Below are 22,846 nucleotides of genomic sequence, written 5' to 3'. Positions count from 1 at the left end.
TCTGCTATCACCTCCTTGAGCAGAGTTTTATTTTTGGGAGGAGGTTTGCAGCAGCCACCTTGGGGCAGAGCTCATCCTGCAGCTGCAGGACTGCAGTGGTGCTACAGAGAGAACCCAGGGATTCAGTGGGAGCTCTGACAAGTGCAAGAGCTGAGATTATCCAGGAATTAGCTTCCTGTAACTTGAAAGACTGGTTAAACAAGGTATCCATTAAATGCTCGCATCAAATATACTCTGAGGACACAGATTACTCAAAAGTACTATGCACTTTTTTTAAACCAGAAAAAAAAAAAGTCCTCAATTTCTCCAGCCAAAATTAAATTGTAGTAAGGTAATTTCTCAGGCTCAGCAGTGCTCCAGACTTTAGATCTTGAAGATGGTGATATAAATTGGTGTTGGAATAGCATGCCATTTTTCTCCCATAGCATTTTTCCTGAAATGCTGCCTCAATATCACTTGGCATACTTTCAATCACTGCTCTAAAAATTAAGTGCCTTGTTCTCGTTTACGTTTCCAGCACAAGAAAGCTTTGATGTAATGTATGAGCAGGCATTAACTATTTATTCACTTTAAGCTGTCAAAAGCAAAGGACACAAGGACCTAGTGGCACTTTCTGACCATTTTTCCTCATCCATCAGGTCCTTACAACTTCACAGATCTGTCAAGCAGCCATGCTACAGAGGGGCTGCAGTAAATCAGAACGAGCCCTTGTGCCTACACAAGCACTAATTATCTTGCTTTTCCTCCCTTTTAGCATCAGCATGTCAGTGAAGTTTCTCACTGTTATGAAAGCAGTGGATGAAATGCACTCATTGCGGGATTTCATGCAAGATTAAAAATACAGATATTAATCTTTCAAAAGATTTGAAAAATAAGTCTCAGCAGCACAAGCTTCTGCTTTTAAAGCACCTTAATTATTTAGGCAATATACTGGCAAAACACATCATGGGCTGCAGCATCCAGCACCAGCCAAAAGAGCACTGCAGCTACAATGCCCAAAGATGGAGAGATCACAGCAGGAGCTGTGGTCAGTGCACACCTGCAGACTCTTCTCAGGCCCCCTCACCTGAGCAGCAGGTGGCTCTCCACAAAGAAACACCACTTCCAATGAGATCAGAGGTGACCCAGAGGTCAAGGAAGCTTCAGCCAGTCAAATATTTAAATGCAATCACAGCATCACTTTTGTGGAAGAAAAGATGGACACTACCACACACTCAGCTTTTGATCCCCAGCTGAACTGGGAAAGTGCATCTCAACAGAGAGTTATACCAGAGGGGACCCAGGGGCTCTCAAGAGAAGTGTTTGGGATGGCTCTGCCTCACTGGCACAGATGTGGAGCTACTGAAAGTGAAGCATTTTATTCTTATGAATGCCAGTAAGGATCCCAGGTAATTTTCCATGTAGCTCTGCTTACTTGATTAACATAACGGCTCATGACACCAGACCATGGTATCTGTACTACCCCTGCAGAATTCCTGGAGGGCAATGTGTGCCATCCTTCTTGCTCTTCTCTAGCAAGAACTGCCACAGCTTTGCTACTGCACTTATACCTTATTTCAGGCTACAATTACACCCATAATGTTTGATCCTGCTGGTTCAGCAAGGACCTTTCTCAATCCCACCTTGAGCAGCCCATTCCTGGGGCTGCTCTGGAAGGGACTCACACACCCTGGACACACAACTGCTCCTCACCAGCTCAGAGACACCTCTGCCTTCCCACCCTCCCCACACTTTGGACATTTTCCCCTATTCCTCAAAAGCCTTTAGGAACCAGAGAGCAGCTTTGCTGTTGGCAAGTGTCCCCTATTGCAGGGCAACGTGTATTTTATTTGCCATCTGTTAGAGGTGTGGCAATTCTGTTCATTGGCCAGTTTTCCTTATCTCTTCCATAAACCAATCCTCCCTCTAGGAGATCTCTTCTGTTCATGGGTCATGTCACTGCATGGCTGATAAAATTCCATCATCCCATTGGGAGATGCTGTGCCCAGGGGAGGAGCCAAGCATTCCTACTTGGATACAATCTGAGGTTTTGGGATGCCAGCACAGCTTCTCCACAGGATTCCCCAGAGGAACAGCAGCTGCCTCTTCCCCTGGATCTTCAGAGGAAGAGACTGCACCTTTCTACAGGATCCCTGCTGCAGCAGAACCAGCCCTAACACTGCAGGAGGGCTGAGCCACAATTCCAATGGGACTGCTGCCAACAGCCTGACCCACAGGGTGTGTCAGGTTGGGTTCTGACTCTGGCAGGGTTGTTTCGGATTACTGCATTGTTTATTTTATTTTTTTATTTTCTTCCCTAATAAAGAACTGTTATTCCTGCTCCCATGTTTTTGCCTGAGAGCCCCTTAATTTCAAATTTTTAATAATTCAGAGGGAGGGGTTTTACATTCTCCATTTCAGGGGATGCTCCTGCCTTCCTCAGCACACACCTGTCTTTCCAAACCAAGACAGCAAGGTATGAGGGAATTCCCAATTTCAGAGGATCACAGCACAAACATCCCGTTCCCCCTGGCTACCCTGACAGAATTGTGGGAACACCACAGCCTGGATCAGCAGCACGGGCATCCCTGGGCTGCTCCCAGCCAAGAACTGCACTTCACTCATCCCTGCTGTCATCCTTACAAGGCTCAGGGAAGTTTTGGAAGCCCAACCATAGAATTCTGCAAGCTGTTACTACCCTCAGCATTGTCCTCAAGTATTAAGAAAACCCATCCAAAGGTCTACTTGCAGATATGAGTGCTGAGTGATCATTAAAAAAATAAAGCTTTTTTTAAAAAGAGCAATTAATTTTAATCTTCTAAACTGCAACATTAAATTTCCTTTTTTAGCCTTAGTGTCAATTATGAGTGTGAATAGCCCCATTCACTTCCAAAATCATCCCAAGTCCTGTGCACACGTAGTGAAAACAAAGGGAATGACAAATGGTCATGGCAGTGTTGTTCTGCAGTATTGAACTTCAAGGAGTCCAAATCTTGAAACTCTTTAGCAGTTTAGAAAGTGGCTGACTAATCCTATAACCACAAAGACAAGTTATCTCACTGCTATTCTTTTTTCAGTAACTGAATTACAAACCAAGCTAAAAGGTCAGCCTGTCTGGACAAGCAAGCAAGGGAAAAAAAGAAAAAAAAAAGAAGTAAAAAACGAGCACCGTTTGCTTTTAAAAAGCACTTGCTTGCCAGAGGTTTGATTAAATAGAAACAGCAGGGTTTTTTTCCTTCTCTAAGTGATTATGATTTAATTTTCTTAAGTAAGAGTACAAAAATACCTCTGAACATGCTAAAATAAATCATGTCATTAGGCCATGAGGATCTGGCTAGCTGCACAACTCAGCTATAAATTACAGGGCTGACCAACGTTAGCTTTTTCTCCTTTTTTTTTTTTCTTTGAAGAAGAGCAATCAGTCAGAAAATGCTGATTCCTTTAAATCAAAAATTTTTTACAAATCAAAATTTTTTTATAAATTCAGAAAAACCAGAATCCTTATTGGCATTCATAACAATAAGGTGCTTCACTTTAACAAAGTTCTTCTAGGAAGGGTACATATGTCCATAAAGGAGCTCCCTTCCAATTCCAGGTACCCTTCATCCCACTCTCCCTTGTCCTGAAGGATTAACAATTAAATTCTTCATTCAGGATCACCCATCCTGAATAAAGCAGAAGAACTGAAGAAGTAAGAATACCTGAACTCAGAGTGATTAATTCATACAATATTTCTCAGTATGAAATACAAATGTAACTGAAGTGGTAACCAATTAATTAAGACCAAATCAGTACTTGAATACAGCCTTTATTAATGATGTGGAGTAAGAAGCATCATTAACATATCTGAAGACTTCACACACTCAAATCTGCAAGGCAGATTTTTAAACCTTTTCACTTTTAAGTGAAGGCTTAAAACACACAGTTCCAATTTCAAAGGCTTCAGACTACATCATCCATGGCAAGCAGCCATTACAGCTTTAAATAACTTGGGCCTACTTATCTTAAGAGTATTAAACTTTATTCAACAAACATTTCTAAGTCTTAGTCTCCCATTTTAGTTGCAGCTCCAGGAGAGCTGCTGAAAGGGGTTTGCTTTCAGGAAGACTCCACATTGTCTACCCAAAAGTGAGGCTTATTTACAAAACCCTGGTCCAATGCTGCTCTGCCTCCCCCGTTTCACTCAGGGAAAGGAGGAAACAGCTGCAACTCGAAGGCAAAGAAGACAGGAAGGAGAATTAAAAGCTTTCTGAGAAAAAACTGAATTACAGAGATTCCCAGGGCATTCTGGAAAAATAAATGGCTACATGTCCATGCAGGTGTCTTTAAAACCAGGGGCATGTGTTTAAGAGGCAAATATTTTTTGGGACAGTCCCCAAGTGAACCATCTCCACAAAACCTGTCTTGAATTAACCTGCACAATTCACTGTGAAAGGTTTCCCCAGTTGTTCATTTTTACTCGTGTGTCCATTTATAACAATCCTGCATGATAGCAGGACACAAAACAAGAAGGAATTAAACATTCCTGAATAATATTCCTTTCAGACTGTATCAGTCTGTGTGTATTAAGCTGCTCTTTCTCCCTCTTCCTGAAGGTGAAAGCTTTGATTATGAATCATAAAATGGTTTCGGTAGGAAGGGACCTGAAAGCCCATCCAGTGCCACCCCTGCCATGGCAGGGACACCTCCCACTGTCCCAGGTGGCTCCAAGCCCTGTCCAGCCTGGCCTTGGGCACTGCCAGGGATCCAGGGGCAGCCACAGCTGCTCTGGGCACCCTGTGCCAGGGCCTTACACCCTCCCAGGGAAGAATTTCACCCCAATATCTGATCTAAGACACCCCAAGGATACACACACACACATTGCAATAAGCAATGCCTCGATGCTCCTGCAGGTTTTAAACTGACACAAGAGAGGCTGCACAAGGTCAAATGCACCAGGTCCAGCAGCCAGAACTGAGGGAAATTTGCTCCTCTCACAGTTCATCACTTCAGGCACTTTTCCAGATGAGACCCTGCCCACTGGAAGTGCTCACAGAGGCCTGATGGAAGCTTCATCCCCTGACTTTTGCAGATGGTCCAGACTCCATCCCCCAAAGGCAACCCAGAGCAGCTATAATAAACTCTCCATGCAAAGAGTCTCCAAAAGGAGCCCCTTTTTGGTACAGATGAGAAAAACCTGGACAAGCCTGTCTTTTTAAGCTACATTACCCTTTGCAAACATTTGCACTGACAGATGAGCTGGAAGAAGATTTCAGAAGCATTTCAAATAGATCTTGTTTCAGCAGCAGTGTTCTTTCTCTGAGGGAGATGCTGTGCCAAGAACACATCCAGCCCTGAAAACAGATCTCAAGGCACAACAAGGCTCAAACAGGTTTTCTAAAGAATTCAGTGTGGTCAGAGAGCATTTTTCCAGCATCACACCTCCAGCCACCTCCTCTCCCCTTTCTCCCAAAGCAGAAATGTATTTTGCAGCCTGACCTTAACCATGCAGCAGCAGTGGAACAAACCCAATAATCACAGGCCCAGGATGAAATTCTTTTAGTTACTTAGCTCATCTGCAAAACTTTCAGTCAATGTCTTAGCAGATTAAATCTACAGTAGGCAAGGGGCCTCCAAGATAGTCCAGGACATTGAATTTACAAGTCTGAGTACTCTGATACGAAGTCGATTTCAGGTTACATTATTTCAGTCTCCATTAAGGGCTATGACCTAAGCAACAAACTACAGCAACTCATTTTACTTCCCACTCACTGCAGGTTTCATCTAAAAGCCTCATGTCACAGAAGGCCTGCTATATGCAAAAATATAGCAAAAAATGAAAATTTGACAGCAAGTTGTGGCAGTAAGTGCTTTGCAATCAATGTCAGTTTGCACCAAAGTGAAAGCAGGTGGTGAGCAATGACCCTGTTACCAAATGGGAGAGAGCAGGAATCTATTCTCTTCCCCAGCAGAGACAAGAGTCATGTCTCTGAAGCGCCTTTTTCAATTTTAAATATTGCTAACAGATTTTTAAAACAAATGTGGTATATTCTTCTTTTGTTGTTGGTGTTGATATAAAGGGAATTTGGAAAGGTTTATCAAACCTACGTACACAGAACTCGCTGTGAATCACACTGGCCACAAATCCAATGAGGTTTGCAGTGAGGTTCAGAGTGTCTTCCTCATGCAAATGTTACAGAACATTCAAGACTACTTAAACAATAAAAAGGAGAAGCAAGCTGCTCCTGGGCTTATTTTTAAAAAGATTGTTTGACTACAAGGTGACAGAATGAACCATTTGTCCTTAATAAAGATGTCACAAGTTAAAAGTGTTTGCTGGGAAGAACATACTAAATATGCTGGAAAGATAATGCTTAAAAGAGAAATAAACAATTAACAGAGCTTTAAAAATTCTTGGCAGATGGCTGAAGAGAAAAAAAAAAAGGAAATCCATTCAAGGAATGTCAGTGTTATGAATCAAGACAGGTGACATTTAAAACCAATGAATAAAACATCAGGAAAACCTGTCTCTTTTTATAAATCATACTTCACAGTGGAACTACATCTAAGCAATACACTTCAGGATCCTCCTCAATAAGCAGGAGATACCATGGGGGTACAATTCAGGTTTGAAAGTTAATAATTGTCTATCCTGGACTGCCTCCTCTTGTCAGAAAAACAGTCCTTTTATTCCAGTTTGTTTCCCTCCCTCCCACAAAAAGGAAAAAAATAGTAGCCTTAATACTCTCCCACAGAAAGAAATCTTTATTTTAGATCCAGCACAGCAGAAACAAGCAGCTCAAGTTCTCTTGCTTCCCAAGCAGGAACCTGCCCTAGTTCCACAGAGCCTGGACAGAGATATCCATCAGCCATCCTAGATCTGGCTTTATCTCTCAAACTGATGAATGCCCCAGCAAATAAGTTCACTTTATGTTCAAAGTAAGACTATTGGAAGAAGTCAGTGTCTGAGAAGTAATTTTTATTCCAGTCACCACTGGGAAAAAGGAGAGTTTATGATAGATGAAGGGAAGAAACACTTGGACAGAGAAATCCCTGAAGATTCACTCAAAGTGTTTGGTTCAGTCTTCAAAAAATATTATTGAAAAATGCTCTACTTTAACCAAACTTTTTTATTCTTCTACACAAAACTATATGTATTCAGACGAATTTTTTGAACAATCAATCTTCATTCATCACACAAGGGTCAGAGAAACTTGCTGTCTTAGACAATAAAGAATATAATCTAAATTTCATAATAATTCAATAGAAGTCAGAAGATTATTTGATTTTCAGTGATGCTGTTTAAATGACCTACAAATGTGCACACTCTAACACAGCTTTTTTTGCTGCTGTCCAAGCAGACAGACTTTCTGGTGTCTCAGTAACCAACTCAAATTACTCACTTGAGTAATTTGTCTGGGAGAAAGGAGAAACAGAAAGATTAGTGCAGAGGCCTGCATATGACACCTTTACCAAGCTGCTTAAAAGGCAGGAGTAAAAAGAAGATAAACCTAAGAGGATCACAGCAAAGTCAGGAAACACTGTAAAAAGACAAATTATAAAAAGTCACACACCACCAGCTTTCCTATATAATGCAAGTATTCCTAGCATCTGCCTTGACCCTGCCTCCTCAGCATGCCTTCTTCCTACTGCTAGCAAAGACCCAAAGGCCAATTCCAACAAAATAAGAGCCAGTTATTCAGTCTGCCATCATTTTCAAAGCTGGCAACTGCACAGAAAATACTCTCAAGTTTTTAATCGATTGAACTTTTAAAAGGACAAAAGGTAGTAAAGCTATAAAGCATCAATATTAGATTGCTAACAAATGCTATCCAAATGGATGTTCAGAGAAACCAAAGCCGTTGGATGTTCCAGGTACTGGCAGACAACGAGCTGTTCACAAGACAAATGACACCTTCACAGACAGAATGCAATAAATTAGAGACTCTGGTCATTGTAAAGCAGCGTGTGTTTACTGTTATTGATAAGCAATAAATCACCTGCCCTCCAACAGTTCCTCCCCATAAATCACTTGCAGTGAAAGAAACAGATGGTTCCAGTGTGCAGCCATTCCTGAGCAGGGCTGGGAGAAGGGCTGGGCTGTGCTGAGCCATGGCCACGCTCACTGCAGGTATTGCACAGGGGCTGCAGTTCCTGCACCTGGGGTCGCACTGGGACGGTGCCTGGGTGGTGCCAGGCTGAGCAGCACCTGCTGCTCCAGAGGGCATCCTCACTGCACCTCCCTTGCTGGAAGTCAGCACATCCCTCTGGCTGTCCTGGATTGCTCAAACCCCTGCCAGGGGGCTCAGAGACCCTGGCACAGAGCCTAAGATGCCTGTGGTTATGATCATGACCCATGGAGCAAGCTACCAACCTTATATGAAGATCTGCAAGCCATGACACTTGAAGCAGAATGATGTTGAATTTATCACAGGGTGAAAAATAGATTTTTTGGGGTTTTTAGAATGGGAGTTCAAGGGACAAGATGGAGAAATCTGGGCGTGTCCAGCCTTTCTCCTCCTCCTTCTTGGCCTCCATCTTCTGCTGTGATGGTGGCACTTTTGGGTTGGTTTAGAGTAGAAGCTCACTGTCTAACATAGGTGATAGGTATTGGGAAGTTATGGTAAATAATGTACACAAAGTTTTTGGTATAAAAAGATAACATCACCCCGGGGGCAGGCAGAGTGCCCCAGTCTGTCCTGCTGGATGGACCTCAGCTAGACAGGAGAAAGAATTTTATAGATAAGGAACAATAAACAATCTTGAGAATGAGAACTGAAGAGGCTCTTCAGCTCTACTTTTTCAACAGGCAGGCTGGGAAAAGAGACTTTCTAACACATCTTGGGGTCACTGTAAGCAGCAGAAGCCCCAGGACTCCCTGGCCTGGGTTCCAGCCCACTGCCATCCCCCGTGGCTGGGTCTTGCCTGCCTGGACCACACCTGACACACAGAGACTCTGACCTGCAGGCTGCTGTCTACCCCAAAATACAGAATAAAATACATATAAAAAATATACCATGGTCCTAGTGCTCTGGCAGCCTTGCTCTGAAATAATTCAGTTTTCTATACACTTCAATTTCTTGCTGTCACACCAATACCTAACTTGTCTAACCAGATTCACATTCCCATTTTCACTGCAAACAAACACCTCTTGTTCAGGCTAAACAAGCTGAAGACACCATTGCCAACACACTTCCCTTTTCTACTGGTAAAGATATCAGAATTGGGTTTCCTTATTTATTTATTTTAAAAATCTGGTTCCAATGTAACATTTTGAACTACTTAGTAAAATCACAGAAATGAGTATGTGAATAACAACAGAGTATCCCAGGTGAGATCACCACAATCAATCACTGTCTCCAGTAAACAGAAAATTTTATTTTTCTTTACTACTTCAAGAAAAATAATGATATTTTCACTCAGGGAAGAGGAAGGTTTGCTTTTATCTACATTATACTTGTAAAAAAAGAAAAATCTAAGCAGTAGCTGTTAAAAGCCCTGGCCAGAAGCTGCTTATAGACAGAGAAAATATCAGTTTCCTATCAAATAATTATAAAGGGACATACAGTTATTCAGCTATTTGAAGGAGACTGCAGTTGTAATACCAACTCCTGCAATTTAAGATCTCCAAAGGAGGCAAATATACTTTTAGAAATTGGACTTAATTAAATTTTAAGAGTTTCCTTGACGTTTTGCTTCAAGCACTTGTCAGACCACTGGCTTGGTGAGGCAGCATCCAGCTCCTACAGCCTCCAGCTCCAAGGAGCCCTGGGCAGCGCTCAGGGTGAACAAACAGAACCAGAGGCCCGTGTGTCAGTGCTCACAGGGGTCTGAGGATGAGGGAACAGATGAGGATCTGACTCCATGTTTCAGAAGGCTTGATTTATTATTTTATTATATATATTATATTAAAACTATACTAAAAGAATAGAAGAAAGGATTTCATCAGAAGGCTAGAAAGGAAAGAAAGGAATAGAAAAGAATGATAATGAAATCTTGTGACTGACCAGACAGTCCGAGCCAGCTGACTGTGATTGGCCATTAATTAGAAACAACCACATGAGACCAATCCCAGATGCACCTGTTGCATTCCACAGCAGCAGACAATCATTGTTTACATTTTGTTCTTGGGGCCCCTCAGCTTCTCAGGAGAAAAAATCCTAAGGAAAGAGTTTTTCATAAAATTTGTCTGTGACAGGCCAGAGTAAGTGGTGCACAGACACTTCTGAAATGAAGATGTCTCATTTCAACACCGGTCTGTTTTAAGGAGCACGTTCCGCACAGAAGTCACACGTGGACAGCAAATTGTGGCCTGAGACTTTGGAAGCAGCAGCTGAAACAACTGGGAAGGGATCAACAGGTGGGGAAGAGCTGGGTGTGACCCCACAGCTCCTGCAATCACTGAAGCTCCTTCTCTGACAGGCAGGAACAGGACAGACAGACCAGACTGTTGATTGTACTTGGGGGCTCTGCCTGTGCAGCCCTGGCAGAAGTGGCAGCTGATGAGCTCTTGAATTCTTCCTCCCAATTAGAGCTAATTAACACTTCCTGCTCATCCTTTATTTCCCCCTGGAAAAATTTCCTAAGCCACAGCTCTGCTGCTTGCAGGACAGCCCTCCCCAGCAGCAGCAGCAGAGAAACAGCTGACACTGTGCACTGAGAAGTGATGCAGGCTGCTTTGGAGTGCAGGGAAATCACAGCAATCTTTCCTGCCCAAAGGAATTCCCATCAGCAGCCAGAGAGACACAGCTCAGAGGGAGCTAGAGGGATGAGCCAGCCCAGAGAATGGCACTCCCAGCATGGACACAGGGCTGGAACAAACACAGGTTCACTCCCAGCAGGGTGGTGGCACTGTGACCAAAGGCCACGGCAATTGTCACCTTCCACAGAAATGTGACAAACTGGCCACATCTACTGCTTCCACTTCTGCAAAGCCTGACATCCTCCAGGGTATATTCTGGGTCCCCTGGATGAAGGAGGAATTGAGAATCTGACTCCATGTTCTTAGAAGGCATTATATTATATGATATTATATGATATGATATTATATGATATTATATTAATCATATCATATAATATCATATCATACTATATCTATCCTATATTATATCTATCCTATATTATAACCATACTATATTATAACTATAGTATATTATAACTATACTATACTATAACTACACTATACTATACTATATTATAACTATACTAAAGAATAAAGAAAGGATACAGACAGAAGGCTTAACAAGAATGATAATGAAAGCTCCTGACTCCTTCCAGAGTCCTGACAAAGCTGGACCATGATTGGTCATTAAGTAAAAACAATTCACATGTTGGATAAACAATTTCCACATTCCAAAGCAGCAAAACACAGGAGAAGCAGATCAGATAATTATTGTTCTCATTTTTCTTTGAGGATTCTCAGCTTCCCAGGAGAAGAAATCCTGGCAAAGGGAATTTTCAGACAATATGACAGTGACAGTATGTGTTAGTTTTATTTTCCTAAGGACAGAAGCTCTGCTCCAGAGTGTCTCTGCTTCAATGAGAGGACCTGTGAATGCAGATCCTCTCCATTAAGCCAAGGAGAGAAGGATGGGCCCACATCAGGGCTGTTGATAATTGCAGGAATGGGAACAGGTCTGACTCACCAAGACCTTGCGGATGCAAGCAAATCAAGGTTTTCCCAAAAGAAGCAGCACACTTCTTAGGAAAAAGACATAAACCTTGATTCTGGTTATCTTCCTTCCCAGCAGGATGGAGACTGCCAGTGCAGAAAAGCAGGAGTTCCTGCAGGGGAATGGCATTGCCTCCTTCCACAGCCCAGCTCCCTCCTGCAGCTCTGCAGGGCAGCACAGGGAGAGCTGCAGAGCAGGACAGTGCCTGCACCAATCCAGCTCTCAACAGGCACCTCACAAGGCAAGGAATGCTTGGCAGATCCACAGGTGCTGGAATCAAAGAAAGCCTTGGAGCAAAGAGCTCCAATTCCATCAGGACTTGATGTCCTGCAGCACTCCTGCCCTAATCTCTGTTAGAAGTTCATGTTCAACTTCACTTGACATCCAAAACAAGCCCCCAGGATGGCAAAAATTCACTGATAAATGAAAAAAAAAATGACTTAGAATACAGCAAAACCTAAGCTCAACACTACAGGTATTTTAAAAAACCCACAGCCACATCATGATGGCAAAATTGGAGACACACTGGGGCCCAAGTGCCACTGATTTTTGCCTGTGGAACCACACTCGTGGAATAAAATTGAAAAGGTTTCAGTGTTGTCAAAGCTGCCACAGGCCAGGAGAGGCTGGCACCTGCAAATTTGCTAACAAAACAGGCTTTCAATAAAAGGATTACTGATGTAATACCTAACATTCATGAGTGGCTGATCCACAAATATGTGCTACAATGGGTTTGGCAACACTGAGGGCCTTTCAAGCAGGGCCAGAATAAAAACAAGTGATTGTGCTTTAACCACAAGTGATATTAGAATACTGACGTGCTCAGAGCAGTTAAAAGGCTTTTAAAATAGGAATAAGTAAAGGATTTGTTGTGTCTAAGGGCAGGAAACACTACACAGCTAATTTCCCTATATGTTACAGTACTACTGAAAGATTAAAGGGAAAAAATGTAGGGCATTGTCTAAACAAATCTTCTAGCATTATTAAGTCTGTGCAACAGCATGTGACTAATGTTCACTGGCAAAATCAAATGCAACAACAAAAATTCTGAGATCTGATTATGGCAATTAGGAATTACCCATACAATGCAGCCTGCCTATTATCAGCCTACCCCTGCAGCAATCTCTGCTAGAGTTTATGTTCTTCCTAAAAGCAAGAATTTTTGCCCATAATTAGTATTTTTCTCCCCATGTTAAATAAATCATAATGTTGTTGAAAATATTGTTCACAGTCAAACAGGGCTTAAAGATCCTTGCTCAAACATGAGAGGGGATAAACATGAACAGCATCAGGCACTGACTAATCATTTAATAACAACTTCCACCTCAGAAATCCAAGGCTGCAAATACTTTTCTGGAAATACTTTGGATTAATGCCATCTCTGACCACAACCAGAACACTGCCAAGCATCACAGTTAGGAGGAATTTAGGAGTTCATCACCTTTCAGAAGAGGATCTCTGGGTTTTCAGCTCTGCAGAGGATGGGGTTGACTCAATCTAACCCTCATCTAATGTGACATTGCCATTGTGATATAAATAGTGTCTTATTTGCCTGCTTCAGAACAACAATGTTAGTCAAGAAAAGGTCAAATGGTTTTGCCACAGGCAAAAAAAGAGTAAAAATCTTTTGTAATTTAATATTGCTTTTTTTTGGTTTGTTTTGGAAGACAGGAGACTCCAGGTGCTAGTCACACAGGAGGGAGAGGAATACAGAAAAGGAGAGAAGGCAAATTTATGTAGTCTGCAGTAGCAGAAAGCAATAATATTTCAATCATTTCTTAATGCCCAGAGGAACAAAGATTTACCTGGCATCTCACTGATCTCATCTCTACTTGGAATGCTGCAAACTGTAGAAAAAGGCTGCTCAAACCTGCCTACTTTGGCAATGCAGAAATTATAGCTGCAGGCAGGTCTAGGACAGAGGAACTGGATACAACTGATTAATGCCTTTTTTTCTTATTCCACAGTGCTTATTACACTGATGCTTTCAATTAATAAATCATTAATAAGCATGACTTTTAACCATAGATAGTCATCAAATCAATCAATTTTTATCCAAATGGGAATAATCCATGATTTTAAGTCTTTGACTACATTATACAACGTGAGCTTGTACAAACCCTCAGATAAGGGCAATAAAAACACCCACGTTATTTATTAAAGCTGCTTTCAAGCAATTTTCTCATCCTACAGGAAGAAAAGCATCTTTGTTCCAAAATTTATATGCAAGGCAGGCTGGTACATTCATGCACAACTGAACTAGAGAAACACAGAGCTGGGAAGTGAAATTTCTACAAATTCCTTCACAAAGGTGACCCAAAGGCCAATTTATTGCTCACTTTTATTGCTTCCAGCACAGTGGGAATCTGTGCACGTGGCAATACTGCAGTCCTAATGGAAACCAGTAAACAGGGTCACACACGTCACAAGAGTTGCTTTTCATGTTCTGAAAATATTTGTGGGTCCTGCTTGCTGGAAAGGCAGAGAGCTTTGCTTGTGCTGCCTGTGCTGGCTGGGTGTTCCCTGCACCCACAGCTCCCACTCAGAGGAAATACACTGCTAAACTTGTTATCAACCCAATGAGAAAGGAAAATAATTACAGCAAATTTCCCCCTGGGCCATCCCCTGCAGACTAGAGAAGGCTCTGAAGATCCTCTGAAGCAGCCCTTGTCTCCTGGGAAATGCCACTCATTAAAAACCAATTGTTTATCATTCAATTAAGGTACAGCACGAGGTGAATGAGATAAATGAAGTATCTGACTCGACTGGAATGGTGTGTTGGGCCCAGGCCCTGTGAGACACAGGCAGCTTGAGGGTTATTTTTGCACAAAACTCATTTATGCAGTGACCAAAGATAACAAAGATAAGAGTGCAGAGGGCTACGAGGGAGGGAATGCAGGAGGTCCCCTCAGCTATTCTTTGCAGCCTGAGCAAGAAAATAAGAAAAGCAGGAGCAAAGACAACAAAATAACAGCAGTAAATCTATATTATCTACAGGAAGAGAAAGAAAAGCTCCAGCTGTTATTCCAGCCTTGAAGGGAGGCATCTCCCTGAGTTGTGAACAGCAGAGGGAATTTGCTTTGCACAATTTGGGGGGTGAATATCACCAGCTACTGCCAGAGTGACAGCCTGAACCACAGGCAGGCACTGAAAGGGCAAAAAGTGCCCACAGTGAAAGATCACTGCAGAAAAATGAGGAGGGAACAATGCCCAGTATATTCTGGCTTTCCGAAATCAAACATGAAATTTTACATCCTCACACACACACACAAACTGAAATCAAATTTATGAATAACAGGTCTTTCTTTGAACTTCTGAGAAGTTCCTGAAACTTCTGAGCACGTCAGCCTTAGGAAGGAAGAATGAAAATAAGGATTTGAAACGAGAAATGAAGACAAGTTTGATGTTTGTATAATAAAACAAAATCCAGTGCCAAAGCTTGAGAAAAACCAAGGAAATTTAATAGTTCTAACACTGTTCTTTGTCAAACACGAGACACTGAGGATTTGCATTTTCCAACTGCCATCTGGAATTATTTTTTTTTTAATTGTAAATGCATAATGGGGAAGTAAAGCAAGACAGCTTATACCTTCATGTCCTCAGGCTTTTTTGTTCCTTTGTTTGCTTTTAAACAAGGAACGTTTACAGATAATGACTGGCTGTGATTACTGAGAAATACATAAAGAAAACCAGTTTTTCAAAATGCCCCATCCAAATGCATTAGCAATTAGAACCTCCTCAAGTTTCCATTAGTCTGTCAAAACAAGAAATAATCTCATGGCAGCTGACTAAAATTCTTAAAGATTGTCACACTGATTGAATTTCAAAGTATAAACTTACAAATTCATAGTCTCCATCCTGTGGTACTTTCCAATCAGATGAATTTTTTGTCTGGCCAGAAACATTCTTCCCAAAGCTATTGATTTGATTCTCCTTCTCCTTCTGTTCAAAGTATTCAAGGAATGATGGTCTGGCTGGCTGCATTGTTTCATCCCTCCCTGGAAGTATTAAAAATAAGAAAAAAATTTGTTGCTTTGAAAAATACGATTTTGGTTATACAGCCCTATATCATACCCAGAAGTGATTTTATTTTTTTTAGCACACACTAAATCACACAGTACTGCTAAACCACTTGCTAAAATACTATTTTTCAGCAGCTTTTCCATCATAAAACTGACGGCAGGGAGAGAAAAGTGCAGAAGGAGAGCTGAAAGCCCAGCACAGAAGTGATTACAGTGCTGGAGGCCTTGGCCTCTAGACCTGCAATCCATCCCTGCCAGAGCACTCCAGGTAACCAAGCCCATGCCCTGAATGCCAGAACAGAGCAGCTGCTGGCCAGACAGGCTGGGCTCCTCCATCCCAGCCAGGATGCCCTGCTAAAGAAGCAAACTTCAAAATTAACACTGCTGCTTTACAAAAAACTCACCTTCACATTTGTGAACAGGACAAAAATGAGGCTTTCAAAGACCACAAACACTTTATAAATACCACAAAATTTGCCTTGGGTAGAAGCAGTCAACTTTACTATATTGTTTGGGTGGAAAGGCTTATTTAGCTTTCAAAATTTGGGTTTTTTTTCTTTTTATAGTCAGTAGGTGATCAAGTTTACTGCCCTGGTTTTATTTTTGTAAATTAGCTCTTGTGAACCAACTTTCTTAGTGGAAGAAATGCTTAGACTTAGACTCAATAAGCCAGCTATACAGATGAACCATTCATTTCTAGGCTCTAATTAAGAAACTTGGGGTAATAAGAAATGGGAGGGTGGCTTCATTTGTAGGGTGATGACAGCACAGTAAGGAAGGAAGTGATGAAATGTGTGGGGATGGAAATGCTAATTCCCAACACAGACAGCAACAAAAAAAAAAGCCAAAACAGGAAGAAAACATGAAATTTAACCTCAAAGCAAGTCAAGGTTACAAGGCTTCCAGCATCTCCAAGGGAAGATTTCTTCATCAGTGCAACCAGTCCAGCACCAGATGCTGCCCAGCTGTGCACACCTAAACTGGGCTGTCCTGAGCTTCAGCACAGCTAATTCCTGAAGAGTCTCAGTCCAAAGTAAGAGGCAGCAAATGTGCTTTAACAGGGCTGCAGCACAGGACCATGAGAGCTGCAGGCACAGCTGCAGGCTGCTCACAGCTCAGTGCCACTGCCCTGCTCCTGAAATCCCCAAAAGCTGTGAGCAGCACGGAAGCAAGCACTGTAACCCACTGAATGCTTCTGTTCTGTAACACAAGGTTCTCCAGAATAAGCTACTCATACTTGAAACATATATTTTAGGTGATGCAGAAACCACAATTTTCAGAAAGCAGGATCAGGGCTGGAGTTAGCAGAAAATGGCATCAGAACAGCCTAAAGTCTGGAGTGCAGAAATAAGTTCAGTGCTGAATGCCATACGTTTGAAATAAATATAATCTGTCAGGCAGGCAACCAACCAAGAGTTTAGAGCTTCCAACAGGCACACAGGGGATGTCCTGTGATGGGTTGGCAAGGTCTGTGTAATGCAGAGACTCTCCCACAAGAGTCTGTACAGAAGGCAGGCTGTCACAAACTAGTCCTCTCTGAGGACATCCAGCAGCGCTTTCCTCTTGAAAAAATATTAGCTGCTCTGGAAACTCATTAAGATTTAATCACAGAATATTATTCTTGCATACAAAATTGCCACCCAGTGATCCAGAACTTCCCTGGCAGACTCTGTCTGAACCTCAGAGAAGTGGATGAAGTCCTTGGTCAGCTACAAGATACACTGGGAAATTATTTGTCTATAGAACAAATTTCTACAAAGTATGAGAAATCTTGGCAGGATATTTGGGTTGTGATACTGAGAGAAGTGTGGTTCTGCACAGCCCTAAATGTCAGGATGCATTTTGAAAAAGCCATGCATCGTTCTGCCTCTCCAGGGCCAGCTAAAAGCTCAAGCATGAACTGAAGTGCTGATACTTTTGCACCATGACAACTGGAGCAAAGACAAATTATTATACCCCTGGCAGTAGATCCCCTTTTTTTAAAAAACAAAACTAAAGAGCTCATCATACATAATTAGATCAAGAAAGACACCTTCAGACCAGCAGCATGAAGGTCAGGCAGAGAACACGTCTGCAAAGTGGAGAACAGCTTTGCTGTTGGGAATAATTACTGAAATAAAATCACAATCCAATTACTGCTGAGTGATAAAACATTTATTTAGAATGAAGTAAACACACCCCTTGTACCCTGCTGCAGCTCAGCCTGCTTGAAGCAGGAGGTAAGTTATTATGGACAGTCATGGCAATGTTTAACACCAACTAATTTTGTAGAAAGAGAGGAATTCATAACTAGTCAGGCTAATCTATACACAGCTCACTGACAGCCAGCCTGGGTCTCAACAATTAAGACTTCCTAGGGGGAGAAAAAGAGAAAATCTAAATCATGTTTGTATTCTGTTTCGAAGATCACTGTTTGCAGCAGAAGAGACTGTGAAAGCAAATGTTTCACTCCAGTGACACTGGCTTATTCAGTTCTTGTCTATTTACTTCCTAAAAAACTGTTCACTCAGAACAGAACTTAATTCAGGGTCAGTTAAAATAACCATGCTCATTTCCTCACATCTAGTGTTTTACCAGAACTGCAGCACTTGCACTGGGCAGAAGAGATTTGCAGAGTCCCACCTCTCCCGTGTGCCCAGGTCCCACTAGGGCATCCCTTAATCCAGCATGCCACCTGCACCACACAGCTCAGGGCTGTCAGTGACAAAAGGAAGAACAGGGAAAATTATGGACCTGTAGAAGATTTTCTTGCTGCCCTTGATGTCCCTGCCATACTTAATTCTATCAGGGTTTCAGCTCTCCTAACCTGATCCCTGGCTGCTCGGACAATCCCTGTGAATTTCTCCCATGCTACCTGTCCTTGCTTTTACCCTACAGGCTTCCTTTTTATGGCTGAGTTTGTCCAAGAGATCCTTGTTCATCCATGCAGTCCTCATGGCATTTTTGCCTGACTTTCCCACTGTCAGGATGCATTGCTACTGAGCTTGGAGGAAGTTAGCCTTGGATTTTTGAACCAGCTTTTTGGGCCCCCTTTCCCTCCATGACTCTATTCCATGATACTCTACCAAACTTATTCCTGAAGAGGCCAAAATCTGCTCTCCTGAAGTGCAGGGCAATGAACTTTCTGTGAGATCTCCCAGTGAGAGGACAAGGGGAAATGAAGTGCTGCAAAGGGTAACTCAGCTGAACAAAAGGAAGGAAGTTTCACAGCAAGGATGGTTGTGCAACAGAAGGGGACTGGGGTGACTTTGCAAGGCCTGGAGCAACCAGATCTGACTTTGCACTTGTCCCATTCCAGGGACAATTGCACACAGGGAATCAGCATGATGAACACCAGAGCTCCCTGCCCACCCAAGTGCTTCTGTGGCACATGCTCTTCACACCCACCATCAGACACCTCTCACCCTGCAGCACCTAAGGCCTTGCAAACACAAGCAACATTTAGTCACCAATTTAAATACATTTAGTCACCAATTTAAGTACATTTAGTCATCAATTGTAGTACATTTCCACACATCAACGCATTACACTGCGTCTTAGTGCTGCTTTGTTTTTTAACTGATATGAAGCAGAGATTGCTAACTGACAAAAAATGGGGGGAAAAAAGAGATGGCAATATAAAAGGAGAAATAGCTGTGATGCAGATCTAAGATATCTGAAATTTTAGTTGCTGCTATGATCTCTGTAGGGGTGTGGATGCAGCAAGATGGACAGAAACGCTCCTGGAGACAGAAAGACATTACACCAAATCAATTATCATCCCAGCACAACTGAACTTCTTTTCGTCAATCTTAGCACTTAGCAGCAGTGTCATCTTTCCAAAGATGACCTGCTATTAATTCAACACAAGAGTCACACCACCATATCTTTAAAATTTTGATAACAGGCAGCCAAAGACCAAAATCGATCCCTGCTATTTGCAGAAGCAGATGCTGCTGAAAGATGACACCGCACCAAATGCAGCCGTGCCAAAAAGCATTTAACTTCCTAATTTTATAGGGTTAGGCTAAAATATGAACATTTGACAGCAAGTGAGATCACAACTGTGGTGGAGAAGAGCCTTTTATGAGAAGGTCACCCCGTGGTGACAAGAAAGGCTTCACTGTTGCATCTATTTTGGAATCTAAAGAGTTGCTTCTAAGGATGAGCCATGAGAGCTCCCTGGAGCCATTAAAGGTCTATCATTTAGATATGCAGTCATCTTTTAGGAGCTATATTAATTACACAAATGGAACACCACAGCTCTGCTGGGGCTGGTCCAACTGACTGCAGAGTTGCAGGTTCAGAGTGGCTGTGCAGAGCAGGGAGGGCTGCTCAGAGCTCAGCCTGCATTCTGTGAAGAGCAGAAGCCCTCCATGGAAAACTCACATGGTTTTAAAGTCATGCTTAAAAAGTATAAAAACACCAGTACTATTGTGTCTGAGAACAGAAAAAAGTGTGAAACTAGTGGGTCCAAAGGTAGAGAATGCTCTGAGTTGAGCACAACAAATATCCCTGTAAATTTCCATTTCTGTGCTGTCCTTCAGCACTGGAAAGCAACGTCCAACTGCACGTGGCAAGGTCCCTCTCCAAGCACAAACAGCCCAAAGGCAACTGACAGGTACAGGCAGGGCTCTGCAAGAAACCAGCACTTGGATCCCCTCCTCTGCCAGGCTACAGCAAGGGCAGCTTGTAAGGAAAAAACTGAACAACAGTCCACTCCTTTCCAAAAATGTCTGAATAATTGAGGGGATGGAATAGGTCAGTCTTAGGGGCTGGCTGCAGCATACAAACCACCTCACATGAAGCAAAAGATGACAAAGAAGGTGTAGAGAGCCTCCAAGCCATTTGCATTTCCATATGATGCTGCAGAGAAAGCAGAATGATAAAGAAGAAACAGCCCAGTCAATCAAACCAGCAAGAGATTTACTTTTTATACTCAGCAGTAAAGAATATCCATGGAACCAGATCACTTGTTATCATCTAGCCCCAGAAATCAAAAGACTCATTTCGTTGATTTTGCCAAATTAGCTCTCACAATTGAAAATTTTCAGAAGCTTACAAGCTTCAAAGAATGCTTTCAAAAAGAAAGTGAGATTTACAAAGGCCTTCTATCTATCTGAACAAGCTTGCTGAGCAATGAAACTAAAATTTCTGCTTTTCTCCAAAATTATTCTTCTCTACTCAAACTTGACATCAGAAAAATCCTTGTTTTATTATTCTTTCCTCTTGAAAGGGATTGCTAAGGTCTACCTGGGGTGAATATTCTGGAGTTACAAAGCCTGTCATGAGAGGGAGAGTAAGATAACCTCAGGAACACATTTTGTGTGCACTCTACTCAAGGCAGTTTACACAGTTAACACTCAAATACCTGTTCTTGAAGTCACAATGATTGGATTTCCTCCCTATACCACAAAAATTGGAGCTGGAGTTATGGCTGGGCACAGTCGAGATAATGCTACAAACTGATTTACAATGAAGCTGACATAAATCAGAAACAATGAAGTGATCAGCTAAGTGATTAGTGATTTCCAACTAAGACATGATCCTGGGTATATGTATGTGCATTTGTCAAAAATTCAGAGGCTGCAACCTCTACTAAGCCTTAGTCCTCACTAGTCTCAGTAAGCTGCTGCTTTATATTCAATTATGTAACTTTGAGACTGGAAATACATACTTAGGATGCACAAAAAGAGTGCCTGATGGTCATGTGTAAGCAACTCTTCATTAATATTAAATTCCAAATGGAACTGCAGTTTTCTTTGCTTTGGGCTATTTTTTAGAGATCACAGATGAACTTTAGCAGCTGGACAGCATAATTTGTACAGTCTGAAGAGGACTGAGTCATTTTAAGCAGCAGAGCAGAGAGATGTCAAATTATTCAACCAGAGCAAAAATTGCTCCATTGTTAATAAGTTCATCCCATGGCAAGAGCACCTGAAATTTCCTCACATTAAAAGCAGAACACGTAACATTTTTTATCTCTTTATGAGGACAAGTCTCCTCATAATTATGGTCTATCTCAAATTAAATCAAACCAAAACACTCCCAACAGCTTCTGCTATTAATAAGAAACTCCTAAATGAACATAAAAATCAACCTATGAATGAATAAGGTGTGAAAGACATCTAAGGAGAAGAGCACCAACACTTACCCAAAGCTGCAACATCTATAGTGAGAACCCTTCCAAAAATAGGGGAGGAAATCCTCACAGTAATTGAAGGTGCTTAAGGTCAGGTTACCTCCTTTTATATCTCCTCTGCTTCAAATCTCAGACATGATTATAAATACAGAGCAGCTTCCTTCCTCCACCACAGATTTTCAGTGGCCACCTCATGTCTTTCACCTCATTATTCTGAACTGCTAATTGAGTCCAGCAGCCACTGCACGTGACAGGCAGTGAGATGTGAAGGTGCATCCACAAAATGTGAACATTTCCCACTCTGCATCCTCTGGCTCAGCTCCTCATCAATGTTAATGAGAAACACCCTCACCAGCAGGGATGTAGGCTTCACATCCAGCACCTGTGGGTAAGAGCTCAGGCTCCCCAGATGGCACAGAACCAAGTAAGCGCTTCCTGACTCCCTTCTATTCATAAGCCAGAAACTCATTTGCTTATCTAGAGAGAACAGAAAACAACATTGCAATGAACATTTTTTCCTGCCGAAGCTTGAAAAATCTGCTGGTAGAAACAAATTTGGTTTTGAACTTCTGCAGTGAAGGAATTTAAGAGTTTACAGTTTTTCTTCTTCCTGCTTAGGAGTAAGGCTTTCTCCAGGATTTATTTTGATCCAGTAGGGAATAAGTTTATTCTTAGAAGAGACAGGTAGGCTGCAGTTTGCCTGTATGTGCAAATGCATGAATGTGCATGGGACAGAGATGTACTTACTGAGTGATTTACTACTATTCTGTCTCTTGGTTGAGTCTCCTGAAGCACTCTGCCTCCTGCACAGTGCTCAGGACCCTGTTAATCACATCCCCCATTTTCTCCAAGAAAAATGCTTCTGTCCAGAAAAAAATTAAAAATCTCCTACTTTCTGACTAAATACAGGAGTGCTCAATAATAAACTGTTAAAACCAGCAAAAATAGCTCTGTTAAACACATACATCCTTTCTCCAATTTCAGTATCTCTGACAAGATAAACAGGTAATTAACTTTGTCTTAGCAATGAAGCTTTGTCAGATGTGCAGGACAACCAAAGGGAGATAAGCATC

General features: G+C 42.0%; 1 protein-coding gene across 2 annotated transcripts in view; it reads right to left on the bottom strand.

The window, feature by feature from the left end:
- The window catches only part of STK4 (serine/threonine kinase 4), a 48,629-nt gene that overhangs the window by 9,513 nt on the left and 16,270 nt on the right, over positions 1-22,846 (bottom strand). For both annotated transcript variants that reach the window (XM_059480825.1, XM_059480826.1), the window contains one exon: positions 15,471-15,628. In XM_059480825.1, the coding sequence (XP_059336808.1) occupies positions 15,471-15,628 (158 nt within the window). The remainder of the gene's footprint in view (positions 1-15,470; positions 15,629-22,846) is intronic.

This window comes from Ammospiza nelsoni, chromosome 12 (genome assembly GCF_027579445.1).
Source record: "Ammospiza nelsoni isolate bAmmNel1 chromosome 12, bAmmNel1.pri, whole genome shotgun sequence".
NCBI lineage: Eukaryota > Metazoa > Chordata > Aves > Passeriformes > Passerellidae > Ammospiza > Ammospiza nelsoni.
Note: the sequence above shows the minus strand (reverse complement) of the source record. Positions and strands in the feature narration are given on the sequence as shown.